Source organism: Pseudogymnoascus destructans, assembly GCF_001641265.1.
Source record: "Pseudogymnoascus destructans isolate 20631-21 unplaced genomic scaffold scaffold_16, whole genome shotgun sequence".
In the NCBI taxonomy this organism is placed as follows: Eukaryota; Fungi; Ascomycota; class Leotiomycetes; order Thelebolales; family Thelebolaceae; genus Pseudogymnoascus; species Pseudogymnoascus destructans.
This window is the reverse complement of record NW_020167535.1, coordinates 243,651-262,829: the sequence shown is the minus strand read 5'-3', so window position 1 is coordinate 262,829 and position 19,179 is coordinate 243,651. Positions and strand designations below refer to the sequence as shown.

General features: G+C 51.4%; 8 protein-coding genes across 8 annotated transcripts; 4 read left to right on the top strand and 4 right to left on the bottom strand.

The window, feature by feature from the left end:
• Positions 1-102: 102 nt before the first annotated feature.
• On the bottom strand, positions 103-2,157 carry VC83_05831 (uncharacterized protein). The gene has a single exon (XM_024469442.1). The coding sequence runs from the start codon at positions 2,094-2,096 to the stop codon at positions 933-935; it is 1,164 nt and encodes a 387-aa protein (XP_024322495.1). The 5' UTR covers positions 2,097-2,157; the 3' UTR covers positions 103-932.
• On the top strand, positions 2,158-4,994 carry VC83_05830 (uncharacterized protein). The gene is made up of 3 exons (XM_024469441.1): positions 2,158-2,382; positions 2,471-4,718; positions 4,785-4,994. The coding sequence occupies exons 1-3, from the start codon at positions 2,360-2,362 to the stop codon at positions 4,902-4,904; spliced, it is 2,391 nt and encodes a 796-aa protein (XP_024322496.1). The 5' UTR covers positions 2,158-2,359; the 3' UTR covers positions 4,905-4,994.
• A 1,128-nt stretch (positions 4,995-6,122) lies between these two features.
• Positions 6,123-8,979, top strand: VC83_05828 (uncharacterized protein; the record flags this gene model as incomplete). Its single annotated transcript, XM_024469439.1, has 3 exons — positions 6,123-6,660; positions 6,710-6,754; positions 6,807-8,979. Exon 3 carries the CDS (start codon positions 7,765-7,767, stop codon positions 8,977-8,979), a length of 1,215 nt encoding a protein of 404 aa, XP_024322393.1. The 5' UTR covers positions 6,123-6,660; positions 6,710-6,754; positions 6,807-7,764.
• VC83_05829 (uncharacterized protein) lies at positions 6,237-6,622 on the bottom strand (the record flags this gene model as incomplete). Its single annotated transcript, XM_024469440.1, has 2 exons — positions 6,237-6,357; positions 6,405-6,622. 2 exons carry the CDS (start codon positions 6,620-6,622, stop codon positions 6,237-6,239), a joined length of 339 nt encoding a protein of 112 aa, XP_024322394.1.
• Positions 8,980-9,072: 93 nt separating the features above from the next.
• VC83_05827 (uncharacterized protein) lies at positions 9,073-10,678 on the bottom strand. The gene is made up of 4 exons (XM_024469438.1): positions 10,470-10,678; positions 9,971-10,400; positions 9,633-9,772; positions 9,073-9,547 (listed from the first exon to the last, which is right to left on the bottom strand). The coding sequence occupies exons 2-4, from the start codon at positions 10,159-10,161 to the stop codon at positions 9,264-9,266; spliced, it is 615 nt and encodes a 204-aa protein (XP_024322360.1). The 5' UTR covers positions 10,162-10,400; positions 10,470-10,678; the 3' UTR covers positions 9,073-9,263.
• Positions 10,679-11,162: 484 nt separating this feature from the next.
• On the bottom strand, positions 11,163-16,394 carry VC83_05826 (uncharacterized protein). Its single transcript, XM_024469437.1, has 8 exons — positions 16,109-16,394; positions 15,213-16,060; positions 14,151-15,159; positions 13,793-14,047; positions 13,496-13,736; positions 13,143-13,447; positions 12,595-13,091; positions 11,163-12,542 (listed from the first exon to the last, which is right to left on the bottom strand). Exons 1-8 carry the CDS (start codon positions 16,180-16,182, stop codon positions 11,560-11,562), a joined length of 4,212 nt encoding a protein of 1,403 aa, XP_024322359.1. The 5' UTR covers positions 16,183-16,394; the 3' UTR covers positions 11,163-11,559.
• A 64-nt stretch (positions 16,395-16,458) lies between these two features.
• Positions 16,459-17,572, top strand: TIM23 (Mitochondrial import inner membrane translocase subunit tim23; the record flags this gene model as incomplete). Its single annotated transcript, XM_024469436.1, has 2 exons — positions 16,459-17,208; positions 17,259-17,572. 2 exons carry the CDS (start codon positions 16,459-16,461, stop codon positions 17,280-17,282), a joined length of 774 nt encoding a protein of 257 aa, XP_024322358.1. The 3' UTR covers positions 17,283-17,572.
• Positions 17,573-18,320: 748 nt separating this feature from the next.
• On the top strand, positions 18,321-19,055 carry VC83_05824 (uncharacterized protein). Its single transcript, XM_024469435.1, has 2 exons — positions 18,321-18,744; positions 18,799-19,055. The coding sequence occupies exons 1-2, from the start codon at positions 18,385-18,387 to the stop codon at positions 18,967-18,969; spliced, it is 531 nt and encodes a 176-aa protein (XP_024322357.1). The 5' UTR covers positions 18,321-18,384; the 3' UTR covers positions 18,970-19,055.
• The last annotated feature ends 124 nt before the right edge of the window (positions 19,056-19,179 follow it).

Here is a 19,179-nt window from a genome sequence, read left to right as displayed (position 1 = left end):
GTTGCAATGTGACTGATGGCCCACACCGCCACGTGCCCCCACCGGACAAGGTATCCCACCACCAGATGAGAGACGATTCTATTTCGACCGTGAAACTATTCGAAATCTCCATCCAACCCACAAGTGGCGGAATGGGCAGGTTCAGGTTTCGCACAGTGAAGCCCAAGACATAGAGTGCCATTGCAGCCATGCCATACTAGGAAATGAGAGTACTTATACTGGTATCCACCACGCGTGCAGCCATACGTGCCCGCCCATATCATGATATCACCCTGAATCCTTGCTCAATCAAGGAGGCCGAGCATATTAAAGCTCGCTTCAAAAGAACAATCTGACGAACGTCAAAATAAACATTTTCTTCCAGTGCGTTATGGAAGAGGGAGGGACCCCACAAGCACGGCAGCACTATGCTGCGTGGTTAATTACATGGTTGACCGCGGTCAGACTTGGTTCAATCACGGTATTACCAGGGTACGAACAGAACCTTGAACGAGGTATTACAAGACAGGAGTGCCTTCGGCAAGAAGTGCCTTTTCTGACTGAAAAAAGAGCTTTCGGTGTGATGTGCCTCTGGTGAGAGAAGTGCCTTCGGTGAGAAGAGTCCTCGACGAGAAGAGTCTTTGGTGAGAAATGTCTCTGGCGAGAAGAACGTGGGGAGATGCAAATAGGGCACGTCAGAAGCTTACGTCGCACTGGTGCATATTGTATCTCAGGTTCTGATACCGAGAGCATCGAGGGGATTGTACCATGGGTTGCTCGCAGCCTTGACGAAGTGAGACGTGAATATACGATATAACGTAGTATTATATGAGCGTGAGCTGGTGGTACCATCACATGATGCATAAAAGGGGCCATTCAGAGTAAATAAGGGTATCATTATGTCCATTCAATTCGTACATCTTCCTAATATGGCAGATTCTTTGGCCAGACGCCTACCACCCATACCTCCCACTTGCCTCTTTCCGGTTCGCATACCCCTTTGCAAAGCTCTCCTCCAATGCTTCTTTCTGGCTCACGGTCGCATTAAGAAGCTGCTTGAGGCTGTGCTTGCCTGGTGCGATGGAGCGGACAGGATTGTGCACCGCCTGCTCGCCAGCGGAGCGCAATTCCTCATTATTGCGGTACTCCTCGTCTGTGTTGAAGTTTATAACTTTGCTGCCAGTGAGATTTCGCGCGCCTTGCCGCCCAAAGAGTTGGCGTCGTTCTGAGGCTGACAGTTGCAGATCAGAGGCAATACTGTCGAGGGAGTTGGAGGTCGTAGATGCTGGAGCAGCCCTGGCAGCAAGTGGCGGGACGGTGTGATGAGATTCAGCGTCGTTGTATTGATCTTCGTAGTATGGGTTTTTGACGACTTCAGGCTCTTCTTCTTCTTCGGGTTTTGCACCGTATAACATTGGCTGGTACTCTCCCTTTCGCTCAGGAGCAATATCGTCATCTGTATTCTGGGGCACAGCGAAAAGCGAGACTTTCGGCGGTGGTGCCTTCGGTGCCTCTGAAGTTGTGGACGACGGCCCTTGTGAAGCTGGCTCTTCTGCTGTTTTATGTATGATGACTGGCTTCTTCTTCTTTTGTGGTTTCCTAGCCACCGATAGAGGTTTGAACATCAACGGCTTCCCCACCAATTTCACTTCTGCTGCAGGTGTTTGCGCCAACGTTGGTGGCGGTAGACCCATGCTGCTGTCTCCACCCTTTGCCTCTTCACGACCATCGTAATTATCTCCGCCGTCGTAGACAGGCTTCGGATCTCGACTGAATGCTGGCGCCGCTCCAGTCTTCAAGCTGACCCCGGAGCCTAATCCGCCACCTCTTCCATTCCCCGTTGCGCCACCCCCCAAGGTCTCTGGAGCAGCCGCCCCCGTCTTCTTTGGGGCAGGCAGAAAGGAGTTGAAGCCGCCGAATGTCCCTCCGCTTGTCTTCGCGCGCTTCGCAGGCGGCTCATCGTTGGTTGGCGCTGCCGTTGTAGGTAAGGATACCTTTATCTTTCCTGGGTTTGAACGATCGACCACCTTTTGAAATGATCCCTTGGTGGGCTTCTTCGACTCTGAGACCTGCTCATTGTCCGAAGATTCGGAGTCTGAATAATCAACTAGACCCATGTTATTGTAAAGTGAGGTGGCGTTGGTGAAGTATGATTTCGAATGGTGCCACCTGGGAAGGCTGCGATTCCTGTTGAAATACGCTAAATCGTGACCCTTGTAACCGGCATATGCGATAAGGCTTCGTGCCTATCTCCACGCCTTGTTGCTGGAGCGAACGACGACGACAAGCCCTCAAAACACAAGCCAGGAAGCTTTGCATCTGCTGTCACAACGTGTTGCCATATAAGTAACAATGTTACAGTGAGAATATATATAACACAATGTCTGTTATACAAGTGGAAGAGTACGTCTATGCCTTTGCCATCGTTCATCGCCCCGTCGCATTCATGAACTGCTTGCCCCAATGAACACAGTAACTAACAAACCTTTAGCCTTGTTTCATATCAGCTTCGCTCTAACTATCTAAATACCGTTAAAGATGGTGTTGGCGAACGACTTATTACCCTCAACGATGCATTCCTCAATACTCCTGGCTTCAAGGCCGCTGGATGGCGCCAGAACCCCTCACACGTGAAGCGAACACACTCACCTCCGATACCTACCGCAATAACTTCTGAATACTTTAAAGCACCTAGATTTGGCTTACGGCCAAGATCATCTCACGATGAATTTGAAGAAGGCGGTATGGTTACTGGCGAAGGCGCTGGAGATACAATTGGCCCTGGGATCGCTACAAAGAGGAGGAGAAGGCGTGAACAGATGGAAGAAGAAGATAGCAGTGATCTCAGCGATGACAGCGACGAGGAAGAGCAGCGAGCTGCCCAACAAATCAAATTTGAAAAGATGCCGGTACGGTTAGGCTCTGGTTCTTCTCCAATAAGGAATCCCAACTCAAAAGGCTCGCCCAATATGACGTCCCCTCCACGACAGCCTGGTGCTCGTCGTGGATCGCAGTCTGCTGTCGAAGCCGTCAAGGAAAGAGCAAGACGAGATACCGTCACAAGCAGTGAGATGTCGTCTGAGAACGAGTTCGATAATTCTGGCTTTAAGAGACAGCAAGCGCAAGGGAAAGTTCTAGCGAAGGCTGGCAGACGTGAGATGGAAGACTACTCATATGTGTCGGATATGTCTTCAGCTTTTGGAGACAGTGTGGACTCCCAGTCCATATTGGGCAGCGTCGAGGGCCGTACATCAACCTCTTTAAACCACCACGCTGTTGGTACGCTGCCTCGTAGTTTGGCAAAGATGTCTCTCAAGAAATCAAAGCCAGCACCGGCAATCCTACAAGCACTACCACCTCCTCGCCCTATTAGCTTTATACAGCCAAAGAGTCTCTTATCAGCTGCCATAAGTGCGAAACGAACGAAGGCAGCAATGCCGTTTGAGAAGTTTGCGTCTTACTCTGGTCGAGGTGATCCGAATCCGCTGAGGCTGCGCATATGGGCGCCATTCGCATCATCAAATGAGACATTTTACGAAGTGCTTATCCGGCGAACTATACATGGCGGAGAAGGAGGAGATCGCCAGGTTACGGTGGCTGACCTGATCGGATTGAGTTTGAACAGATATGCGGAGGAGAAGAAAGAGCCCGTGCTAGCTGCGAAGCAACTCAATGTAAACCGCTGGACCCTCCGTCTAATCGAAGACGACGAAGTGGACTATGACTTTCCAGCTCTCGACCGCACGAAGCCCGTCGTGGCATTCACGACTGTGAATAACAAGGTGGCCCGTACCCGTTCTGGGTCGTCGTCTTACGACGAATTTGCACTCGTTGAAGCCACAGAGGAGCAGTTAAAAGAGAATGAACAGCGTACTCCACAGTTCCAGCAGGAATCTCCTGGCTCAACTGGCGACGACGAATTCATACCCGTCCCCAAGTTCCCTTCGTCCGTCTCCTCCGCCGCTCCAACCCCATCGCCACACAATCCCGTCATAAGAACCATGCCCAACATCCGCTCCAATACACTAGCAGACATGCCTGCCGCTCCCATCCGGGGTAACGCAGCCCCCAGCGGCGCCCAGAAACTCCTACGCATACACATCCACTCCCTCGATGCCTCTCCGGGGCAGTTAGTCACGCTCAACGTAGCAACCACCACATACCTCGCCGAAGTTTTGGACATCGTCTGCAAGAAGCGACACCTCGACAAAGCGAACCACGTGCTCAAGCACTCTGGCTCCGGAACAGTCGTCCTCCTCGACCGCACCGTCGAGTCCATCGGCGCACGCACCGACCTAGACCTCTCGCGCCGCCGCTTCGCCACCGACGGCCCGCTCACCATGTCCGGCTCCCCCGCCTCCACACCCCCACGCACCCCCCTCCGAGCCTCCTTCGACGCCCCGTCCGGCGCGGCACTACGGAAGATGCGCAAAGGTGCCGCGGCGCCGACGGGGATGGTGGGGTCGCCGATGCACCCGCTTGCGCGCGAGGCGATGAAGCAGGATGAGGAGGGGAATCCGGAGAATTTCCGCAAGTACATTGTTTGGCGCCGGCAGCCGATGCGGTTCGTTGGGATGAACGAGCGGATGCTCGTGATTGATGGGGAGTATCTACATATTATGCCGGGGCCGAGCGGGAAGACGCTGTTTGAGGGGAAGGGGGAGGGGAAGACGACAACGGTGCATTTTAGTAATGTTGTTGGATGTAAAGTTACGAGGAGGCATCCGACGAATTTTAAGGTACGTGGGATTACTTGAGAAGGGGGTACATGGGTTCTGTAGATTAAGGCTAACTTGCATTAATAGGTCGTTCTCTACCGCACCGCAGAGACAAAACGATACGATTTCGAAGCCCGCTCCGCCGATGAAGCGGCAGAAATCGTCTTCGAGCTCAAGAAGGGCCTCTTACCATACCACGAGAGTTGAGTTTACTGTAGCGAGCGACTTGGCGTTTTTGGGCGGGCGGGAGTACGGGTTTGGGAGGTCATACATGAACTGTACCGAGTACAGCGGGGAAGGGAACCAACAATTGTCGCATAGTGTAGAAATATAACACCTGTCACATCTTGAAACTGCGTGGGAGCGGGCTGGCTACCTGGCAGGCTGGAGCTCCTGGTGGGGAGGGCGGGGATGCCTGTTGTGTCCGGTTTTTGACGCGAGAAGAGTCGGTACGTGGCACCAACGGCGTCACGGAGGAGGGCCTTTGTTGATGTCTTTGGCGCGTGGACGCGTTTTGGGGTTTGAAATTGAGGGAAAGGGGGATAACACTTGTTCATCCCAACAACATTGGATACACCCTTTTCGTCCCCCAACAACAACAGTAACCCTTTGCCACCCTTTTCCATCCCTTTCCCGTTTCCCCTTACCCTTCGCCCATCCCTTCGCCCATCCCTTCGCCCATCCCTTCGCCCATCCCTTACCTTCAAAAATCCCCCTTCACCACCAGACCAAAAAAACAACAAGCCACCGCGTCAGCAAACGCGTTTCCCCTCGTCTCCCCCTCGCCACCCCTCACTCCACCATCTTAACCGTATCAACCTGCCCGCATACCCCCCGCCTATCTTCAGCACCGCACAAGCTGACAAGTGCCAGCTCTCGCAAAGATTTCCCTCCCAATGTTTCCCTGTCTCGCACCTAGACCCACTTTCCGGAGCACGAAGGCGGGGTCGGGCCCGCGTCTAGATCGCCGATTATCGATTACGCACCTCTTGCCGTTTGGGCATTTGGGCGTTGCGAGAGGGGGTGAGCGTTAAACGGGTGTGTTTCTGCTGAGGTACGCTTGTCATGGATGGTGCTTTGGGCTATGAAGAGGTGGTGCTGGTGCCAGCGCAGCTATGAGGTGGGTGGAGATGGAGGATTGTGGGAAGGGGCGGAGCGAGGCGGATTATGGGATTTGTTTAGAGGCTGAGTTTGGGATTTGGGGAGGTGTTGGGGAGCGAAGGGGCAGGTGAAGCTGCGGGTTTGTTGGTTTGTTGGTGTTTCGAGATGGTGTGAGGAGAATGGGAATGCTGGTCTCACTGGGGGGTCTGGGCCTGGGTCTGGTCTGGTCTCAGTCCGGGTTCCGGGTCGGGAGGCGAAGGGGTGGATGGAGGGTGTCAGGGGCGAGACAGAGGGTTTGATAATATATATATATATTTTTTTTGATGGACTGAAGGATGACCGCCAAAACTGGCAAAGGGAAATAGGATCAGTGGGAATATCCGGTGAGAAGATAGTACAGTCATCAAGGATGGAAGAAGGGTCAGGTTGGGCTCTGACTCAAGTTCCGACATTGCTGTTGCTGTTGCTGTCGTTTCGCTCGCTGTCGTCGTCGTCGATTGCTGTTGTCGCTGTTGTCGCTGTTGTTGCCGTTGCCGGTAGCATCATTGGAGCCTGGGGCCTACGTGTGATAGACCTGGTGTAGTATCGGGATTATTCTCTACCCACTTTGCTCTGTATATCATGACCTGGCCCTCAGAGTCAAAGGCAGGGGCACCGTTGACCAACAATTGGTGGTTGATAGATTTGTCAGATATAAACGCACCAAAGGCCGGCCTTTGCCAATGTTTCGGGCGGCGAGCCACAAGCTCTGTTGCCTCCTCCACCTGTTCAGCTTTGGACATATGCTCTTGTTTCCAACCTGCTGCAATTCGAATACTAGCCATAGTTGCATTATCGGGCGTCACATCGTTGCAAGTGTCGAGTGAGTAGTATTGCACATCCGACCCGCACTTACTGACCTTTCCTACCAGATATGGCAGCATGGCACCACAATATGAAGTTTCGTACTTCGTACAGTACGTACAGTCCACAACCAAGGCCATTGATATGCTGACATGCACGGCACAGGGGCATCATCGTCCAAGTTGACAAGACCTGCATATCCAAGACTGGCCGGCCGTGATTCAATGTCTCATTATTGGCTCGTCGAGGAGTTGTGGACCAAACGTTTGATCTGTCACCTTCCCCCTGCGAATCCCCAGCGCTTGCAAGCGCCCGCTCATCCCAAACTGGCTGGGACGGGGATAGCTGAGATCACTGGGATTGGATGTGAAGGTGCACGGATGCCGGCCGGTCTATTTTTGATGTTGTGATGGGCTTGGGGGCCGGAGAGACGGGGGAAGAAAGGACGGTCAACCTCGGTGTAACATCAGATAATGATGTTAAAATAGCTGCAATATAGGGGATTAAGCGCTGTTCTATTATGGTCGCCGTGAGGTGAGAGATTTCCATTTTAAGAGCGCTGGGGAGAGAGATGACAGGGAATCGGCATGGTAGCTGTGCTGTACGATACGGTGCCTTCATCATAGTGCAGCACACAGATACTGTGCCTGTCTGTGTCTGTCTCGGGGTTGTCCAAAGAAGGCGCACTGTGCATACTGAACTAGAGAGAATATGTTGGTATGTTGGTGAGGTTGCATCCCCGGCCTGTTGGAAGTGGAGAACCTGCTTGTTTACTGGGCCTCACCTCCACAGGTGGCGGCCTGTTTCAGCGGCGGTGCTTAATTGTTTATTTTCGACCATCTGTCGTTGTTTTGATCGCCCTGTTTTTGGTTCTTGGGGAATTCGTTTCAAGATCTGCGCCGTGCCAGTGTGCCTTGCGCTTTCTTATAGATATCCCCTCTTTCTGCCTCCTCGTTTCGAACTCCATCCGTAACTTTTCACTAGGTCTGCGGCTTCATTACTTTCCTTCATTTTGGGTATTTGGTCTGGATTGTCTTTCAAGCCACCCACGGAGCTTTTACTATCTCCCTCACACTTGCTCTTAAAGAACCGCCTCCGCAAAGGAAATACCCATACAGTCAATATGGCTATCCAAAAATCCCGCATCTCCGGGCCCGTTGGAGTCGCTCCTACGCCGAAGGTGAAGGCAAATGCACTCCCTTTACAACACACCGAGGCATTCGAATACATCTCCTCACGCTTGATCCGGAAACACATCAACCTCTCCCTAGTCCTCGTGAGAGAAGACACCCCGCTGCCCGCCGCTCCCAGCCCACCTCTCGAGCCGGAGTCTCCTTCTTCACCGACCTCATCATTCTTCAGCCGTCTCTCACCAACTCAATCCTCCTCATCTGTCTCGTTGGCCTCCTCTGCCTCCTCTGCCACACCATCATGGCCACTATCAACGCCATCCTCGCCCGTCTCCCCGCGCTCACCACGCTCCCTCTTCTCTCCCCGCATCTTCTCGCTACCCTCCTCACCACTATCACCACGCTCCCTCTTCTCTCCCCGCATCTTCTCGCTACCCTCCTCACCACTATCACCACGCTCCCCAACACACTCCATGCACTCAACCGGGACATCCATCAGCACCATCCCGCCCCTCACCATCCCCAGCACCCCCCACCCCGTCATCACCCTCCTCCACGCCATCCCCCCCACCCCCAAAGCCGCCGCAACCCTCACAAAAATCCTGCACAAAGCCTCCCTCCGCTTCCCCTTCCGCTTCGCCGTCCCCGCCGCCCAACCAACCCTCACCCACCGCTCCCTCCACCAAAACACCATCCTCTTCTCCTCCGAAGGCCTCACAATCCTCTCCCTCGACCGCATCTACACCCTCAAGCACGCCCTGGCAACCTACTCCCGCCTCCTCTCGACCGGTGCCTCCGCCCCCGCCATCGCCCTCGCGCTCGCCCGCGCCCTCAGCGAGCTCCGCGCTCTCATATTCGCACAGTCCGGCAGGCCCGTCGCGAACACCTACCTCCAGCGCGCATACGACCATCTGCGCGTCTCGCCGTTCGCGCTGCGGCTTGTGAATGCCGCGTTCGCGGCGCTGTATAAGGGGGCCCAGGTGCCGATTTCGGGAGTGCCAGAAGAGGCGCTGAGGCTGGCGGCGCCGCCGACGCCGAGGGAGAGGAGGGAGAGGGAGAGCGGGGCGACGGTGAGGAGTTGTAGGGGGCCGTATTGTAGGGGGCCTGTTACGCCGGGGGGGTGGGGGGATATTACGCCGGTGACGAGGGGGGAGTGGGGGTTTGTGGTTGGGGGGTGGAAGGGGAGGGGGGCGGTGGAAACTTGTTAGGGGGTTGTTGCAGGTGGAATGATGGATGAGGGATGAGGGATGAGGAATGAATTATGTGGGAATGGAAAAGCGGGTGAGGTGTATATATTGAGTTTCTGCTGGTGCTGTATTACTAGCTTTACGAATTGAAATGTCAACATGCAACATATTATCCATTGTCTCCAATGCATTCACACAATCACAAAACCAGTACCTTCGTCACAGCCCCTCAATCAAGTCCACAATCACTAGAGTAATACAACTGTTATTCCCACCTAACCTACACTACCACGTTGGTATCTCCTCTACCACCCCATAATCATACCCAGCCCACTGTAAATCGTCAACCCCAACAGCCCAAGCTGACCAATGTACGCAACCATCCCGCGATAACGTCCCTTCCCTCCCCGTCCATACGCCAAGTTCGAGTAACCCGCCATGTAAAGGTACCTCCCCACGACCCAAGTAGCGCCGAGCCCAGCTGCGACGCGGGGAAACTCAATACCCGCGATCAGGAGCGTGGCGAGGACAGAGGTGTGGTTCTCGGTGTAGTTGGCGTGCGCGCGCTGCGCGCAGTTGAAGCGGTATGCTGCGAGGGGGTGTTAGCTTCTAGTTCTAGTTCTGCTTTTCTGGGGATTCTGGAGTGGACGAAGGGGGGAAGGGGGGCGGCATACCATCATCGTTGTCCTTGGCCACCTCGTTGGTAGCGTAGGGGGCAGGGTAGGGGATGGCGGCCGCCTTGCGGAATTTGCCTGTGTTGAAGCCGTGGACGGTGTTGAGGATGAAGGTGGATGTTGCGGCGAGGATTACGTATCTAGATCGCGCGTATTAGCTGGTGCTCTCTGGTCTGCACGCTGCCGCTTCTCTGTCTCGCGTCTGCGCTGCAGTGCCATGCCCGGCTCTGGCTGCTGCTGCCAGGCCTGAGATGTGGCGCTGTCGCAGTCAAGAGCGCAACGTGGTGGTTGCGACACATGGTGGATTCTGCGGTCGCAGGGAACGGAGCACAACATACCCGTAATCCTGCGAGAGGGTGAAGCTGACAGTCGACATATCTGCGATATCTGATTGTATGGTATGGAGAGAGGTTGATTGATGATTTCCGAACTTGTTTTTTCTCCGTACAAAAATCGCAACAGTGGCTGTCCCAAGGTTTATAAGCAACCAACGACCTTTTGTGAGTGAAACTGTCCTGTACGTCCACATCGGCCCCTCGGCGCAACCATAGCCCCGACTAGCCCCTAGGTCCAGCACCCGAACGCGGAGTCGGCGCGCTTTGTGTCGCTAGTGGAGAGCGGATGGGCTGTTGAAGGGGGAAAATAGCGTCCGAATTCAAAGGGGTGAAGGCAGAAGAGGTGCGTGGAGGGGGTTGCGTAAGGATTTAGGTCGGTGTGTTTAGTAATCTTGGGTACGTGTGCCACCGTGGTGCCTGGTGGTCGTGCATGCTGGAACGGTGTCAGTGGGTGTTTTCATCAATGTTGATATGGGGATGCGGAGGGACTGAGATCCCGTACGTTATATGGGAATAGTAGCTGTGACGTGAAAATAAGGGTTCTTTTCAGACGTGTGGGAGAGCGAAGAACGGGAAGGATGGAGTGGGAGGTATGGCCGCGGTCTTATATCTTGTAGTCAGAAGGCTATCAGCACGCCATCGAGTACATTTCAAATCCCCGAGATAGCCACGGCGGAACACGGCGGAGTTTGCGATTGCTATTCAGCATGTTATTTTTCTTCTGGGCGTAAATATCTATCTAAACGGACCCATCTACAGTACTTTTATTTTCGTTACGACATGGACGGCTCCATCTGGGCAGACGCTTGTACAGCACTTGTACCCATCCCATCACTTCTTCTCCTTCAATGGACCCATCGCAATAGCCATCACATCCAACTCCTCCATCAACAGCGGGTGGAAAGACTTAGCCCGTCCCCTCTCCAGTAAGTCCCTCCCCGCCGCCATAAGCCCCGCCACCACCGGTTCCAGAATGGGCTTCCCCTTGATCCCCTCCATACTCCCGAACCGCTCCGCCAGCATCCTCGACGCCACCACAACGCGCGCACAAATCGCAAACACCTTCGGCTTGCTCATCCACCCAAGCGGCCCATCGCGGTCCTCAATTGCAATCATCGCACGCATCGACTTCACGGCCCACAGCACCAGCTTGGCCGTCACGCGGTCCCAGTGGCTGCCCTCGGCGCGCGCGAACACCCCGCACCACAGCCGCGCCTCGCGCATCTCGTCGATATACAGGTTCTGCTCCTCCTCGGCGAAGAGCGCGTTGTCGGGGACCATGGCCTTCGCGAGCGCGAGCCGTGTGTCGGATAGCGTGAGGGGTTCGATGCCGTTGAAGGTATCGACTTCATTGCCGGTTGTGATGCGGCGGAGGGTTTCGGCGAGGAACGGTTCGGAATAGGAGTAGTTGTCGTGTAGCCAGTGGGAGAAGGCTTGTGCGGAGGCTTCGGGGACGACGGCGGGGCTGAGGGTTAGGGAGCTGAAGGTAGCAGCGCCGAGCTCGCGGACGTTAGGGTCGTCGTCGATGAGGGAGTCAAGGATGGCGACGTTGAGGGCAAGGAGGGGCGTGAGGTGCTTTCCCTTTGTGGCCGCTATGAACAGAGCATCGGCGTGGGTGTCGTAAAAATTGAAAAACGCTGTAGCAGCAGCCATGCGGATATCATAGTCCTAGATAGGTTAGCGGAGGAGAAAAAAAGGAGTGGGAGAAGAGGAAAGCGTACGTGGCTGCTGTGGAGGAAGCTGAGGACTTCTATGCCGAAACCCAGGAGTCCAGCCCCTATATTTAGCTCCTGTTCACCAGGTTGCACTGTGCCAGGGAGGTCCAGCCGTTCAAAGGCATGAACGCGTAGGCGGAGGATGTGACCTTTTGTTATGAGTCGCGCATTTCTTAGGCCGGGTCCCATGAATATCGACATTTCGACACCACCTCTGATGACAAGGTGCATGGGGTCATGAGAGAGGAAACTTTCGTTGATGAGGTTATCCGCCAGCTCCTTGATTTGCTCATCCGAGAAGAAGAAGAAGTCGTGCTGCCCGAGAAGAGCTGCAATATTGGTATGGGCAAGTCTCTTCACTTTCTCTGAGCGTTTGACAGATAGTATGAAGGGTTGGAAGAAGCGGACCATGGCGACGATTTCATCCAGAGTTAAGCTAGAGGAGAGAAATATTTTTGGGGCTCTCTGGAGCAACTCAGCCGCAGAATCGTCCGTGACATTGTCCCAAGAAATACTCCCATCGGTTATGCGACATAGAGACTTCTCCATCCTTATTATGTAAAGCAAGTGAACGATTTGGGTGTTGTTTGCGAGACTATTACGGTCGTCTGCCGGGTGCTCGTTCAGCTCCTTCACTACAGCCATCCCCATCTCGTCCAATATAGCCTGGCCTTGATCGAACCACTCCGTGCTAGAGAACGGGAAGGCGGTGTCCTCGCTACCTGGCATATCTTTGAATATCGTCTGGTATATCGGGAACATGGCTTCCTCGTACGCAGCGATGAGGAATTTGTCAGTAGGATTGGCGCCATATGGCAGGATTCTTATGCTCATCGCTTTCAGCAGCTCGATTAAATTATCTTTGGAGTCGTTAGTATGAACTGTGCGTTATGTGGCTGGGTATTATAATACCTTTGGTCAGTGGCTTATCCAAATCCAATCGTTTCTCAATCAAGTATCTAATGAGCAAGAAGATACCATGAAGCCCATTCGTTGAGAATGACTTCGACTCCAAAAGTTCAATTATGGGAGCCTTCCAGTTGTCCTCCAACAAGAACGTACTGGCTGTTCTTGCTGCAAGATCTCGAAAGATCCATATGGGACAATTGAGGTGCTTGATGACGCTGTTGTAAAAATCCCCTCGGAATTGAGCCCGATTTTTCTCGGGGGGTCCCACGCGCCTTGCAAACTCAAGCGCCGGGAAAACGAGGTTTGTCTGTGCTGGGATGCTAGAGTCTATTTTCAAGAGTCCTAAGAGAACCTCTGGCAAACCCTTGTATCGGTCGTAGGAGATCCTGATGGATCGGCCGTCCCATCCGGCCTCAGTTGCAGCTTTGTTGTCACTTGTACCGAGCATGCAATCCAGTAGAGATTTTACGAGAATCAGACCACAGTTTGAAATAGCCCAGCTATGAAGTTTATTAGTGGATTACAAGTTGATATAGGCATGGGGGACTTACATGTCCGACTTCAGGCTGTCTGTGGCAATGATAAAGCAGTCCGTAACATACATATCGGCCTGTTTACCCAAAGTTGCACTCTTGAAGACATCCTTGATGGAATTCATGGCATGGACCTGGGGCAGCTGCTCCTCATCCTTCGCACTACTGATGACTGGCGTTCGGGCTATTTCCTGGAGCCTTACCATCACAGAATCAAGAGTAACAAGAGTAGAACCAGCAGACAATATTCCAGTGATGAGCCCCGGTAGACCAGCTGAGCGCCTTGTTGTCGAATGCTGTTCATTGATACACTGGAATGCTCGCTATAATGGATTAGTATGTGCTGTTACATAGTTTTGTTGCAAACTTACATCATGCCAAAGGCGGAGTAGGTCAGGGCCTCCAGTCTCAGCAAATGATTTGCTCTGAGTAACTTTGCAGCATAATGAAAAGGTTGTAGTCACGGTCGAAAATGCACCCCTGTGTCTTAGGCTGGCTAACTGTACGAAGGTCAAATTTCCGAGGTGTTGCAGCACCTTGAAGGTGAGAAACGGCTTCTTATCGGATGATTTGATGATGTTGACCTTGCGCAGAATGGCCTGAATAAGTTCACTAAAAGATCCGGATTAGATATTTAACATCGCATAAGCATCGCCTCTCTAACTTACCTTGATTCGTGGCATGCACGGAAGCTGAAGCTCAATATGCCTTTCACATCAGCTTCTTCAGATCCAATGGGCCCACTTGGGTCATGGCCTTCTGGGGAGTCGTGGCACAAAGTACCCCTCACAATCTCCCAGATCTCAAGGCAACATTTGGCCAGCCTATCCTGAAATGCCACAATTGTTCCTACTTGAGAGGGTTCAGAGTCAACTGCCACAAGGCCCTCATAAGGTGATACTTTCATCAAATCCCACAATTGACTATTGAATATCAGTATATCAAAATCATCCTAAAAGGGGATTTTGCTTCAGTGCATCACGAGAGGACACCCCGAAAGCATGCAAAGGATATGAGTCAACATACGCTAAGGTTGTCAATTGGCCATGGAGTGGAACTCGATCTACTGCCAAGTCCAAATCGGATTTAGCAATTTCGATATCATCTTCAAGTATACTTAGTAGCGTATGGAAGAAGTTCAATCGGTGCTGATCGTGTTCGAGGATTTTGAAATGGAGGACGTTCATATGTGCAAGTCCATCAGCTGCATCTGCTCGGCCAGTTTGAGATGAAGCCATCTTGGCTTCTGAAAGAAGGTCTTGCAGAAGCTGGGGGACAGGACCATATGGGGTGTCAGAGAGAGGGCCAAAGCAGTCTCTTGGTGCGGAGTTTAGCACACTAACTGAGCAATTTCGGACTTCTTCAAAAGGGTCTACCACCAGATCTAACAACAATCGACAGATGCTGGGAGAGAAAGCGTTAACTTGTTTCGGCCAAAATATATCTGAGCCACGTGAAGTGTTGATCGTCGGTATACCTGGAGAAAGCTGCACTCCTGTTTTCAATAGAATCTCGAGGGATTTTAAAGAGGTGATGTGTCTTGGGTAAGATGCTGTTGGCACTAATTCTTGTGCGAGGAAGCTTAAGTACCAGGATAGGAAGTGTTCGTGTTCTTGGATGTGAGTTTGTATGTCGCTTCCTTCTTTGTCGATTTGTTCTATGCTGTGAACAGTTTGCAGCTCTTTAGGTGAATTTGGATCTGTCGCAACCTGTTTTCGTGTCACACTCAGGCTAGCCTCGCGGGTCAACAAAGCCAAAGCCCCCCTTAGGCGCTCAAGCATATGCTTAGTGCTGGCAAACAGATCGTTACGAAACTTGGCGTCAGTATCTGCATGGAGAACATACAAATACTGACGAATAATATCAAGACTTTCTTTTGGAAACGGTCTCGTCGATGAAAGTGACGACACAAGTACAGAGAAAGCTAACGATCTGACTGTAGTATCTGTATGTATCAAGAGACCTCCAATGGCCTGGATAGGAAGCTCCACAAAGTCTCGCTTCTTTGCCGATGCTTTTTGTGGTGGTATGAGGTCTTTGGAGAGTGAGAAATTATAACAAGAAAGTGATACCACGAGATTGACATACCTGGATCATCCACAAGGCCGTACTTCTTGCCAACCTCTAATGCAGACAAGAAAAGAGTTGCCCCACTATCTACCTCACGATTTCCAACTGTATCAATGGCATTGTTTGCAGAGATGTTTCTGAGAAATTGCAACGATCCCGGTTTGTCCAATTTGAACAGAGGTGCAAATAGATAGTTCTTCACATTTTCAAGAGATTCTGGATGATTACCAAGACCTTGCTGTATCCATCTCTGCCAGTATATCGAATAATTTTCTGCGGCCTCAGAACCTTCGATAGGCGATGTTTTCAGTTCCCCAAAGAGACTCACGAGAAATTTGGCTGCCGCAGAACAGGTTTCAGGCGCGGACATCCACTCGAAGACTTCAGAAACTAATTTGTCCCATTGCGATTCTCGGGTAGGCTCTATGTCACCAGAAATGTGGCCATAGGCTTCGAATAAGTCAGAGCTGGTGTACGTGCCTTTGATCACAAAGCATTCCAACACTTTGAAAGCTGGCTTGACAAGAGGCTGAGCAGATTCGTAGGAAATAATAGACAAAAGACGCTCCAATGACTCCTTTTTGAAGCCATTGGAAACTTCCTTGTCGGGATTGAGAGATATCAAAGAACTTAAAAGCTCTAGGACCTGTCTCATGGATCTGTGCTGGTTCTTCTCATTCCACTCAACGTAGAAGTCAAACAACTGCCGGCACGTCTCATGGGAGTATGCAAGGCCTCGAAGTTTTGGTGATTCTGACTTCCTGCATTGCTCTAGAAAATAGCATAGCCTCGTACAAGAATTCCCAGACATATGCCGTGGCTGAGAAGCATCTTGGATCAGTATATGGAGATGATCTCTGGCAACACTGGTCACGGGTTAATAAGGGGTATGCATAAAATGACGGGAATATAACCTGTCTTCCTGGCCTGCAAGAGTCTTTAACAGTTCTTGTATAGAGCGGGTGTCAACCGCCTTGTCTGAGCCCATTTCAGAAGTCTTTGGCGCTTTTTCAGTCCTTCTGTGGGATTTTCATGTGGTTTTATATGGCTCGTTGGAAAATTAAATATCCATTTATGCTTCAGCTCCTTTTTAGCATACGAAAAAGCGGCAGCCGTTGAGGATATGACTTCACAGCTATAATGCAAAAGCCCGTTCAGAGGAATTTAATAAATTGAAAGAAGTATAACATTATACCAACTTGTGCTGATGTCTGGGGTTGTCGTGCTAAGAGAAAATCATGCCAAGACATATGCACAGACCACCATGTTGTCGACATTGGGTACCCAGATTTCTCCGTTAACCTGCATCGAATCCAAAAATTTCAACCAGCCATATTCATCCTCACATCATCCCCTCATCACCTCCGCCATGTCGATCTGGGATTCGCTGACCGGGCGGAAGTCCTCGTCGAAGTCATCTTCGGGTGAAACTACAGCCACCACACCCGAGCCCTCAACCTCGTTCCAGCCGGCTCCTTTCAACCCATCCGAAGGGGCGGATGTCAGTTCTTTCCTCGGCGGAGCCGCCTTCCCAGATCCATCTCAACTTCATCCTCTCGCTGGACTGAACCAGCAAACGCTAGACTACATATCTCTCGAGGACTCTCAGCTCTCCGACCTCCCCGGCTCACAGTCAGCCTTGCCTTCCCGAGGCTGGTCCGACGATCTCTGCTATGGGACAGGAGTCACATATCTTTCGGCATTAACGCTTGGTGGTGCATGGGGCATGCAAGAAGGCCTACGAAGGTCATCTGGCCAGCCACCAAAACTCAGACTCAACTCAGTGCTGAACGCCGTTACACGGAGAGGCCCGTTCTTGGGAAACTCCGCCGGTGTTATCGCGCTGGTATATAACGGAATCAACTCCTTCATTGGCCACCAAAGGGGGAAGCACGATGCGGCCAACAGCATTGCTGCGGGCGCATTGAGCGGTATGATCTTTAAGTCGACTAGGGGACTGAGGCCGATGTTGATTTCTGGGGGTGTTGTTGCTTCTGTGGCGGGCGGATGGGCTGTAAGTGTATACACCCACTGATTGTTGAGCGCTACTAACATCGAATACAGGTCGCACGAAAGGCACTTTTTTAATACGAATGAACAATGGATCTTTTTGCAATCATCGAACATATCCCCGCAAACGAACACTCGCCTATCCTCTCTCTCAAAGAGATGCCACTACTTGTACCAGCACGACGCTGTTTCTCACTTGTTTGAACACTTTAGATTACTCATAAATGGGCGGGGATGTATGAATGCTGGATGATCACCGCTCTGCCGGCATAAGACGGATGTAAATATAGAAATAGTTGGCGCTATGGGGTGGGTGGTGCAGCGTCACCTGAATTGTACGATTGGAAAAATAAAATAATATTCAAACCGCGCTTCTCAATAATGGTTGTTATCTGCAGTTTCAGAACCTCTACTTCCTAGAATCTTCTGCTCCCACTTACTCTTACTCACTGAATTTAAGGTTTGCCACCATGGATGAAGCTTCGTCAGGAAAGGAACGGTCACGGTTTGGGAGGTAACGAAATCTTGATATCCGTCGCATATTTAAGGTCTACTGCTAACTAAACATGAAGAATCAAAGATATGAACCACCTATTTCACACTCTAATACGATGCAAAGCCTTCCGGTCCACCATCGACTGACACCCCACCATGAGGAGGCTAACGGAGGTGCCACACAGAGGCAAAACGCGAAGGAAGAGTACCAGAAGCTGGGATTTCAAACTTCACATGGTCAAGAATGGTTCATCTTGTCACCCGAAACTCTCGTTCGGTGCCTCATCGATTCAGAGCTTTATATGCTAAGATCGGCCCCTACTGACAATATCGACTTTGAGGCTGTTCTAAGCACTGACGCATTCATCATTGATTTGGAGGAACAAACCTACATTGACTTTGAGAGCAAAGGTTTGCTAGAGGCAGTCGACACAGCAGTGGAGGAAGGAGTAAGACAGCGTTCGATGATAAGATGTGTTATTAAAGACATGCTCGAACAACGACATGGAGTGTCCAAATCTGTTTTGGAAAAAGCCGAAGCTCTCCTTGATAATCAGATTCGCGAGCTAAGGGTTGAAGTCCCTGAAACATGGAACCCGAAGTCCCTCGCAATTAAGGTAAGTCCTTTGTTATCCAACGATGCCCCATTGACTGACGAGTACAGGCATGTGTTGTTGCAAATTATATGCTCCTTTCACAGCTCAAGCAAAAGCCAAGAATAGAAAACGAAGAATTTCATCTTGCCCTTCAAAGCATTGCTGGAGCGAGCTGTGATAACATTCTGACGACGGATCTGTTCCTGTCCTACGATATGCCGTTCTACAATTTACTTGCCACGCTCAGAGAAGAGACCATAATTTCACAAAACCCGACTCCTACAAGTGACGAAGTTCTTGGTTGCACTCTCGATGGTGGCCCCTGGATGTACAGGCTGGCTCGGCCACCAGAGGCTCTGGGGGGCTGGCTCGATTTGAGTGATAAGGTCGAGTATCAAAGGGTTTTACAGAGCCTAAGAAAAGGAGAAGGAGACCTGGTTCTGATGCATGTAAGTCTTCACTATGGTGGCGAACGATGAGGGTCACTACTAAACAGCACCTAGAAAGTTGAAGTTGACATGGTTGCTCGATACCAGGAGGAGCAGGACAAAATCCGAAGAGAATGGGACGAAGGGGAAAGTGATGACATGCTTATAGACCAATCTGGGAATGATGTGGTCTTTGACCGTGGAAGAGCTTTGGACTTCCTCCATCTTTCGTCAACAGAGCCTTAAGTCGCTTTCAGGGTTCTCAGCCTTGAGAGAGAAGCCTTGAGAGCGAGTGTCCTAGAGGAATATGAATTTTCGATCAGCTTATGCCTTTATGAATTAATATTAGGATTACCCAATGTTACTCACACGAACCACAATAAAATGAATCAATTATTGGTTGTGTTGAAAATATTTGGTGCTCATTTTGTTGAAATGCATGGTGTTGGGATTCGT